Here is a 10,297-nt window from a genome sequence, read left to right as displayed (position 1 = left end):
GTCTTTTTTCCTCCTTTCATGTTATGTATGCAGTTTATTTCTTTCGGAATTTTTGTATCTCAAATGTACATACATATACAATTTTTACTTCCTTGTTTGATAAGATAATTACAGGGCGCTTATTGTTTTGCCAATGTACAATATTTTAGCACTGCTTCGAATGGTATTATTTATTTTTGTATAACAGTTTGTTAATATAAATCCAAATACATACAAATAAAAGTATAACAAAACGTAATAAATTCACTTCTTAAAAATATATTTGTATATGAAAAATATAGGTTCGGAAGTGTTTAACCGCATATCTTCGAGACCGATTGCATATAGGCGAATTCGAAATTTTTAATAAAAAAAAAATGTACTGCAATAAAAAGAGATTGGTTGCCTTAAGTGATTTCCAAAAATCTTCACTTTTTGGCTGATTTCATGCATTTGTTTATGTAAAAATATAAATACATACATACATATAGCGAAATCATAGGGTAATGGCAGCAAAGTTGTTCTTGGACGTGGCAGTGGCGGTCAAAGAGGAAAAAGTCCTCACCCTCTCCCCAGCTGCACGTAAAGATATAATGTAAAAGGTACAATTAATATTTTTTGTTTTTTCTTAATTTTTTTACCATTTGCTGCTCTTGCCACTATGATTAAGCCATTAGGCAAGTTTCTAATAATTCGATTGTTATTTTTGTTTGACTTTGTTTTTCTTGGTTGCTTTATCTTTGTATTACTTACTTTGCCAGTTTTATTTTCTAAATTGGTTTCATTTCTAGTGTGTTTCCATTTCATTACAATTTGTTTTGGTTTTTAGGATTTTGTTATGCCTTTTGGTTCCAATAAAAAAGAATTACTACTTAAATTCAGCTTTATACATCATGTGAATTATTTTAATAATATTGTAATTGTAGTTTCTTCAAGGGAAGAGGGGAGGAAAAGGGAATTAAATGGAGAGATATGCTTTTGCATCTCATCTAGTAAAAATATATAGTAATTTTTCTTTTTTCTTAACAATAAAATGTTCGGTTTTTCTCGCTGCTCTTTTGCGTTTTTCTTTTTCTTTTTATATTTGCATTTGTTTTGTTTTCTCATTTTCATTATCCTTTACTAATTTATTCATATTCTCTCTGTTTTTGCATTCGTTTTTGTTTTTCACCATGTGTGTGTATTCCTTTTGTAATATCTACACATTTCCTCTACTTTAAGAACTTAAATATTAAAATTTGTTGGGAACATTTATAATAATCATATCAATCATAGTTTTTTGCCTATTACCAGTTTTTTTTTTGAGGGATCATCATTAGAATAAAATAAATTATTGTTATGCATATTCATGTTTTTGTTTTTGTCCTGGATTTCTGTGTTTTGTGTTTGCTTTTCTTTGCTTAAATTAATGGTTTTTTGATGTTAACAGTTGTCCATTCATTTTGTTGTTTTTCTTTTTTACACATAACTAAGTTCTTGTTTTTACACCATTGCAGTTTCTTTAGTTTTACGTCATTTTATTTATTTTTGTTTTTTTTTTGGCATTTGCCTTTAAATTACATGTTATACAACTAACCTTAAAATTGGTCGCATTTTTTACTTGAAATTTTTCTTGTTATTCTCGACATTTTTTGTTAATCTTTATGGTCTTCAGACATCTTTTGTTGTTATTTCTCGCACTTAGCCATTTTTCTGATGTTTCGATTCTGTTTCTTGCAATACAATTAAATACTCTTATACATAATGCGGAATTGGGGTATATTCTTAGTTTTGAACAGTGAGTAATTTAATAATAATGTACTTCTCTTGATTATATGTATTAGCATATTTTTTTTATATTTCTGAAATTTATATGACGCCCGTACAATCAGTGTTGTAGGTATTTGTTTTTTGCCGATTTGTGACGAAAAATTAAACTTTACAATTATCGAAGCAAAAAAATATTGATTTGTGTTCAAGTATGAGTGAATGGGGTGAGGTGTTTTTTTGTTTGTTTGTGTACATTATGGTGTATTCAAGAAGTGCATGAATATTTGTTATACATAGTTGCTATATAATAGTAATATATTAATAGGGACATACATATGCCATTTAATTTGAAGTGGAATTTTAAATTTTTTTTATTTGCAAATCATTGAGCTCTACTCAATGTGACATCCATAAGTTCTACTGTGTAACCAACGTTAAACTGCCAGTAAATCACCGCGTTTCTATACAACGTTTTTGTTTTTACTTATGCAGTTGTATTTTTTTTTTGTAGAATATTTTTTTAATTCGTTAAATTTTAACAATAAGCATTCTTTTTTAGAGTTTTCTTTAATTTATGTTTTTTTACTAATGTAAACTTGCTTTTAACATCGAAATCAAAAAGGGAAATTCCATAATTTTAGCTTTAAAGTTTACATTTCTACATGTACATATATGTATTTGTTGTATGTGTGTGTTTAGGTTTTACTTTTTGCTTAATATTTTTTTTTTTGTATTTTTAATGTAATTCTTAATTATATATGTGTATTCGAATTATTTTTTTTCAATAAAGTTGCATCGACATTCTCTTACGAAATTCTTACTTATCATTTTTGTTTTGAAATTCTTCCAACCTAAGTCGTATCAACTACATTTTTGAAGCTTACTCACTAACGCTTCATGACAACTTTCTTCTAATCTTACCATTTCATGAGCTCGGCAATAATCTTAAATTCTCACCACAATTAATTAATCGCAAATCGCAATCTTTAGCTCACAATCCATTTCTCATTACTTTTACTGTCAAATTCTTTTTGTTATTTTGCTTTCATCTCCGCTATTTAATAATAAAATACTTGTCCAGCCTTCTGCCGTTTGCGTTCTTCAAGTTTTCGATTGATCTCCTGCTGCCGCTCGATCTTGTTGAGAGCACGTGCTACATACAAAAACTTATTGTCACCCAATTGCTTGCCATTTAGGCCAATAACTGCGGCTAGTGCTGACTGTGGACTCTCAAAAGCCACAAAACCGAAACGGCGTGAACGACCTTCCTCATCGAGCATGACCTAAAAGCAAAATTTTTTGAGTTATTTGCATTGGCAATTGAAAGTGATACAGTATAAAAAAAAAAGTGATGACACTGGGTCGGTTCGGTTACAAAATTGGTTGTAAATTCGTTACGAATATGGGTCAAGAAATTCAATGAATGTTCAAAAGAAGCTGGTTTTAAATAAAAAGATTTTTTTTTAGAAATCTTTGGAATATTTTAATATTTCCCACTAAATATATCTGCTCTTCTTGAACAAATGGCCTTCTATATTCCCCACAGAGCCCTGCGGTTCCATCTACCGTTTTACGTTGATATTGCCAAAGCGAATTATTTTTCGTTCGCCCCAATCTTTAGAGCTCTAATAATGTATAAATTCCTCTTGGTATGTATTTGTGTATTTGTGTATCTGTACCCAAATCTCTGTTATCTAGTCTGTAGGATATATGTACATCATAGACTGAAATAAACATAATAACATTTCGACACAAGTTAAATTCTGTTGCCTTAGGACCGGTGTTATTGTTATTGGAACAGCATACAAATTCCCAAAGAGTTTTTGGGAAGTGATGCTGAACGGAGTGTTTGACTGGATATAACAAGGGGGCACAAGTTGTTGGCAGTTTGTGCAGCCTTCTGGTCACTCGACGCTTGGTTTCGTCCGCCGGATGATGCAGTATGAACTGCCGACTAAAATAGCTCGCGCATCGCTCCGGGTCCGATAAAGCATGGTCGCCGAAAGAAATTTTGACCCTGTCCTCCTGCTTCGTCGGATTGGACAGTGACCTCACGCTTGACCAAAGCTTACTCACACCAGAGATGAAGTTGCAAGTCTTCAGATGCTCTTCCCACTTTTTCCGCTTATGTACGTTCACAAGCTGCCGAATCTCCGCATTCAGATCCTTAATACGGGGGTTTCCGGGATCGGCTTGACGAAGGTTGTTCATCGGCTAGAACAGCCGCTTCAGCAGGGAAGTTTGGACGGGGGTCCGTAATGCATCCTGCCAGTACGAAGCGAGCTGCAGGAGCAGACGGTTTTCACCTCTGAGGAGCGCACCTATATCAGGGTGATATCCTGCCGGGCAGCAGGTGACAGGGGGTATGTATATGTTGAATATTTCGAAATCAACATCGCCTGACCGGATAACAATGCCCTGACATTCTAGGGTGGTATCCCTGCGGTCGATGTCTGCTTCAATAAGACGATACTGCACGGTGTGGTGCGTGATGAACGCTACGCCACCACCATTATCTCGCTTGCGATCTCGACGGTGCACTTCCACAATGTTGAATTGCCGTGCAACTTCCTCTCTTGGACCGCAGCTATCAATAGACCATGCCTTCCCATGAAGACGGTTATCTCCTCGATCTTGATCTGTAGTTATGCGGGGAGTGAGGGATGTGTATGGCCTTGCCACCATAGGCCGTGTGCGCTGCTGTGGAGGTTGCCGCCCTGTAGTGATAGTGGGTATCGTCGCAGCTGGGGTTTGCGACTGAGCGGCGCAACACGGGCCCTCGAAGTTCCTCGTCCAATCTCGCGTGGTACGCAGACCTGAACATGCCCTAAAGTGGCACCAGCCAAGGCAGGTGTTGCACTTGACTGATGTCACGTTACGGAATATCCTGGTCTGACATACCGCGCAGATTGTAGGAGGAACCAGAAGTTGGTGGCGGCGGTGTGTGGGTGGTTTTGCGGTTGTGTGGTCCATCGTGATTGTGGTGTGGTCTATTGTGTTGTAGTACTGTGGTGTTTGTGTAGAGCTGCTCAGGTGGACTGGGGTTCGCCGTGGAGGCTGCGGTTTGAGCAGCAGGGGGCCACAAATGATGTGGTGCAGGTGTAGGTTTCTGGCCCTGGGTTTGACTCGATGACAGCCCTGAGCCGAAGAATTCGTAGCAAATGTAGCCCTATGGACGAACAACTTCTGAGGAAGTATTTCCTAAACGAGGTTAGATCGCCGAACCAACAGCCCTTGGTCGGGTAAAACCCGAGTTATTCCTATACTTAGAACCGGCTGTCGTGGGAATGGGTAGCGTCTACACCTTTTCCAATTGTACTTCGGATATCGTAAATTGTACTTCAGAAACCGTAAAATATACTTCAGATTAGTCAAACGTACTTCAGAAACCGTTAATTGGACTTCAGATTAGTCAATTGTTCTTCAGAAGCCGAAAAATGTACTTCAAATTAGTGAATTGTATTTTAGAAACAGAAAAAGGACTTCAGAAACCGAAAAATGTACTTCAGATTTTTAAATTGTACTTCAGAAACATATAACATTTTCGCCAAAAATGAGCGCTCAACCATGAATATCAAGTAGATTAGATTATGCAAAGTATGTATGTATGTACATACTACATGTAAATAAATCGCATTAGATATAGCATTATGCTTGCACTGTATACATACATACGTACATTCGATTGCGATATTTTGAAACTGAAACAATTATTATGTAGTTTTAATTAATAAAGTGTGTATATTTTGTAAAAAGGAGGTCCAAGATAATTCCGTTTTTTTAGATCAGCATTAAGCGAAAGGCTATATCGACTGCTGAGTGAAAGATCGACATATCACGGCAGGCAGTTCGAAAATGACCTATCTCAAAAAACTTTTCAAGAACGCCCTATATACATACATATCGTCGTTTAAAGTACAAAACCGCGTATCTGACATTGGCTGCCAAAAATTGGATTTGCTCACACAAGCTCTTGGCTCAATCCTTATCCATTTGTCCTGAAATATACTAGTCAGAAATGCGGTTGCTTTATAAAAAAGAGAACCATTTTGAAATATGAGTGTTTTTACGCTCTAGAAAATAATTTCTACAACTTCACATACGCGGTTTTGCATTTTGCTGATACGCGGTTTTGCATTTTGTTGATACGCGGTTTTGCACTTTAAACGACGATATTTATTTGCATAGTTCTCCTTTTGTCGTGCAAACGTCTTTTTCATAAAGTTTGCTGGAGGGATATATAACCCTCAGAGAAATAATTACTGGTTATATCAATATTCTCAAAAGAGAAGGATTTGGGTTATAGTCCCTACATTGGAAGAAGTGGACTGTAATGTTAAATGGATTGTAGAGCACTACTTTAACACCTGAAGTAAATTTACAAAAGTGGTTTCTGAAGTACATTTCTCGGTTTCTGAAGTAAATTTTTCGGTTTCTTAAGTACAATTTACAAATCGGAAGTACATTTTATGGTTTCTGATGTACAATTGACTAATCTGAAATCCAATTCTGAAGTACATTTGACTAATCTGAAGTACATTTTATGGGTTCTGAGGTACAATTAATTAATCTGAAGTACATTTTTCGATTTCTGAAGAACAATTGACTAATCTGAAGTACATTTTTCGATTTCTGAAGAACAATTGACTAATCTGAAGTACATTTTGCGGTTTCTGAAGTAAAATTAACTAATCTGAAGTCCAATTAACGGTTTCTGAAGTACGCGTGACTAATTCTGATTTCTGATTGATGATTTCTGAAATATATTTGATGCTTTCTGAAGTACTATTAGAAAAGGTGCAGTTATCAGTATCTCTGGGTTGTTACTGCTGCTATAAACATTTATGTACGTAGTAATATTTGTTCACTCGATTTTATGTTTTATTTTTAGTGCTAAGTGAAACTGTTTTGCTTATCAAACTTTACTTCCTCCATAAAATTCAACCATAAATACATGCACCTAATACAAATCACCAAGCATAAACCATATCAAAATGTATACCTATGAGGCGTGAAAATTCAATTTAGTAAAATTTAATACTGTCCCATCAACCATAACATATGCATCATTAGCAGTACTAGTAGTTGTCAAGCCAAGGGCTAACCAAAGTAGATATGTATGCCAATAACTAAACTATTAGGTATTAACATGGGTGCCTTTTGGGGTGGGACAAGACATAAACAAGGACATGCGCAACATTATGCTGTTGCGATTCTCATGAAAAAAAAAAACAGAATAAAGCAGGGCATAGAACGACTTAGAAAAAATTGTGTAACAGGAAAAAGCGGATACAGAGGAAAGTTTAGGGAAGCAAAGGTAAAGAGTTGAAAGGACGTATAAAGAGGATATGCCATAACACCAAATTACATGAATCCACATCTCATTTATTCACTATGTGTAAATATTATTATCCGACACTTGCGCGTTCAAAAAAAAAAATAATAATAATAATTACCTTATGACTTGTTATGCGTCCATACGGCTCGAACATTTCACGCAAATGCTGGTCAGTAAAATCTTCGTTCAGATTCTTCACATATAAATTCCTAAACTGTGTAGCTTTCTCCTGCTCCCTATCGCGACGTGGTATAAATTTCACGACATGCACCTTCTGATTGTTGCACAGCATGCCGTTAACCTTTTCAATGGCAGTGCGTGCTGCTTCTTCAGAATCGAAATGCACAAAACCATATCCTCGTGAATTGCCATCCTCATCTTTGGCTACATTGCAATTTAGTATGTTGCCAAAAACCGAGAATGTATCATAGACAGCTTTGTTGTCAATGGAGCGTTCCAAATTTTTAATATAAATTTTACCACTATCTGCAGAGCTAGAACTGCCACCGCTACCATTACCGCTTCCGGGCATGCCGCTGCCATTGTTAGGCATATGAGGCGACATTGAAGTGATGTTTCCACTACCCATTCCCATTGGTGCATGCTGTGCATGACGGCTCATGGCCGAGGCGGCATGATGAATATTGTTATTAGACGTTCCGGGATGGCTTCCTGGATGCGTACCATGCGCTGCCGATGGATGATGTGCCATCGGTCCGCCAGCTTGTCCTGTGGCGGCATGATGATGCAATTGCGGTTGTTGCGGATGATGTGCTGTGGCCAATGGGTGGCCTGCGTAATGATGGTTGGGAGCGGGATTGCCGCGAAACGTCATCGAATTGACAAACATAATTGGGGGTGGTAGTGGCGGCACTGCGGGCTGCTTGTGGAGCGTGGCTGCGGCGATTGAGCTGTTATAAGCGTTATTGTAGGAATTGCTGCCGTAGCTAAGAATCTTGACTTTTTAGTGGAGCACCGGCACACGTTCAATTGCTGGTGTGTTACACAGTTTCGCTTTGCTTATAATTCGACACGTACTCCAATCCACTGGTTCGCGAAATCAATATGTAATAAAAATCTAGTTCGGAATGAAATGTGAAAAGACAAATGCTAATTGAATATCTACCTATTATATTTTGTGCACCGTTCAATGTCAAACTAGCAAATTTTAGTTTTTTTAAATGTGCTCCTTTTCCGACCACATTAACAATTTTTAACTGATCGAAAACTTGCTCGCTCGCTAGTTCGCTTCGCTTTTCGTCTTCGTTTACTGGCGTGCAAAAAAATCGTTTCTTCGGTCGTTGCTTTGCCCTCTTTCACTTCACTTTCCTTTGTTTGATTATTTTATTTCCTTGTCTGCTCTGTCCGCCTTTCTTTTTATTCCTTTTTATTTATAATTTCATCACTCCACTTTTGGGCAACTTATCGTATGCATTTTTTTCTCGGCTAATTTCTATACAAATTGAAAGTTCTGGACTTCCTTTGCTACTTCCCGGTTCTCCACCCTGAAATTAGCGGCATTTGTTCAATTTAATTTAGTTTATTTTACTTATTAGGTATTTTTCTTTTAAATTACATGCAAAAAAACGAATTGCTGACTGAAGCCACGAACTTGCTTGCGAGCAAAGAAAGTGCTCACTAGATATACTGTTTTTAAATCGATTTAATCGATTTATAAAGACTTTCCGATTCCATTTTTTATACTCCGTTTACATTCGACAACACGGTGCTCATTTTCAAGCTTGGCGTAATTAAGGGCCATTCACATAGAGCTTTCCTCGCTTCGTTTGACGGTTCAAACTTTGACAACAAAGCGTGAAACGCAGAAGGTATGCTACAATAAATGCTTTGACAGCTTTTGCGTTCTCCTTTTCCTCCATCTTTTGTATCTGTAAAATAGATAACAATATAATAATATGCATTAATAATAGCAATAAAAATTCATATTTACCCTGTTTTTGTCATTAAATGCAAATGCAAGCGCACGAGAAAAAATACATATAGACAGCTGATTGCCAAAAAGGACAAAAGTTGAGAGTTGCCCAAGATTTTGCTTTGCTTTGCTTCAAACGTTTTTTATGTGAGCATACTCATGCATATGCCTACATCGACACGGTGCAGCGAACAAAGGTGGCGCCGTCAGTGGTACCGCTACTTTGGTTTTGCCGATTTTGACAGTTGTGATAACTTGTAAATAAACCTTTGTTTACAAATCAGAGAAAGAGAAATTTGAATTAGAAGTTAAAAATCAGTTTAAATTGTGTTAATTTGCAATTTGTGAGCGATTTTTGAGTTGAATACTGCGTAAAAACTAATAAAATGAAGTGCTGTGTGTTCAATTGCGACAGCTATCAAGATGCAAGATGCGTAGATGCAAGTGTAGCGCTGGGACGAATCGCTGCATTTTGTGTACATAGGGCACGGCAAAACCGTTCCCGAAATGTTTCTTTATATTAACATTAACAACATTTCCTCACAATGATTTTGCTTCTGCTCCAAGCAGCCACCATTAGCAAGTTAACTAATCAATCCCGCTGAGATGTTGCCGCAGTTTTCTGCAGCAGTCTTAATTGCAAAACAATGGAGTGCACTAAAACGTTTGCTGAAGCAGCCTCAATTGCAAAGCAATGGAGTGCACTAAAATGTTACCTATTCTCTAATAGATTAGGTGAAAAATGCAATATTTTCGCGTTTAGCAAAATTAAAACAAGTTTTTCGCTGTAAAGTGAGCTGGAAGATTTAACTCGTTCTCCTTTTCGCTCTATTCTTTGTTTACTTGTGGTACACAAATGTCAACGCCCAGGACGGCGCAATCTTGTATTCTATCATTCTTGTGGCGAAATGGGAAAAGTAGGTTTGAAGTATGTTTGACAAGCCACTTGTATGGTGCATTTCACTCTTAAATTCCCTATTATTTATGAGTTTTATAAATAATTTTTTGCAGTGTAGTTTGAGTCAAACTGTTTGACAGATTGTGGTTTTTTGAGAGAAATATTTGTTTATTTTCTGCTATAGGAAATTATTTCGCGGTTTTACCACAGTAGTTTATGTTGTGGTTTTATTGACCTCCAATGGCTGATGAAAGCATTAAATCCAGTCCGCAAAAATTGAATCGCTCCATACACAGATCGCGCCTTCATCGAAAAAACCAAGAGACTCAATGCAACATTCACAAGACCAGCAGAGGCGACATGTAGCGATCAAAAGACTGCTTCGAATATTGATGAAACC

The 10,297-nt window shown here is 36.7% G+C and overlaps 1 protein-coding gene across 1 annotated transcript; it reads right to left on the bottom strand.

Moving 5' to 3' along the window:
• Positions 1-352: 352 nt before the first annotated feature.
• Positions 353-8,751, bottom strand: LOC118753573 (polyadenylate-binding protein-like). The gene is made up of 4 exons (XM_036488456.1): positions 8,643-8,751; positions 8,193-8,571; positions 7,185-8,113; positions 353-3,011 (listed from the first exon to the last, which is right to left on the bottom strand). The coding sequence occupies exons 3-4, from the start codon at positions 7,914-7,916 to the stop codon at positions 2,787-2,789; spliced, it is 957 nt and encodes a 318-aa protein (XP_036344349.1). The 5' UTR covers positions 7,917-8,113; positions 8,193-8,571; positions 8,643-8,751; the 3' UTR covers positions 353-2,786.
• Positions 8,752-10,297: the final 1,546 nt, after the last annotated feature.

This window comes from Rhagoletis pomonella, unplaced genomic scaffold, assembly GCF_013731165.1.
Source record: "Rhagoletis pomonella isolate Grant_MI unplaced genomic scaffold, Rhpom_1.0 Rhpom_scaffold_02636, whole genome shotgun sequence".
Lineage (NCBI taxonomy): Eukaryota > Metazoa > Arthropoda > Insecta > Diptera > Tephritidae > Rhagoletis > Rhagoletis pomonella.
The sequence above is the reverse complement of the archived record's forward strand: the minus strand, read 5'-3'. Positions and strand labels throughout refer to the sequence as shown.

Excerpts from the sequence above, each read along its gene's own strand:
- LOC118753573 (XM_036488456.1), bottom strand. The coding sequence starts at position 7,916 with ATGTTTGTCAATTCGATGACGTTTCGCGGCAATCCCGCTCCCAACCAT. Across the intron at positions 3,012-7,184 it reads GACGCATAACAAGTCATAAG|GTCATGCTCGATGAGGAAGG; the intron begins GTAATTATTATT and ends TTTTGCTTTTAG.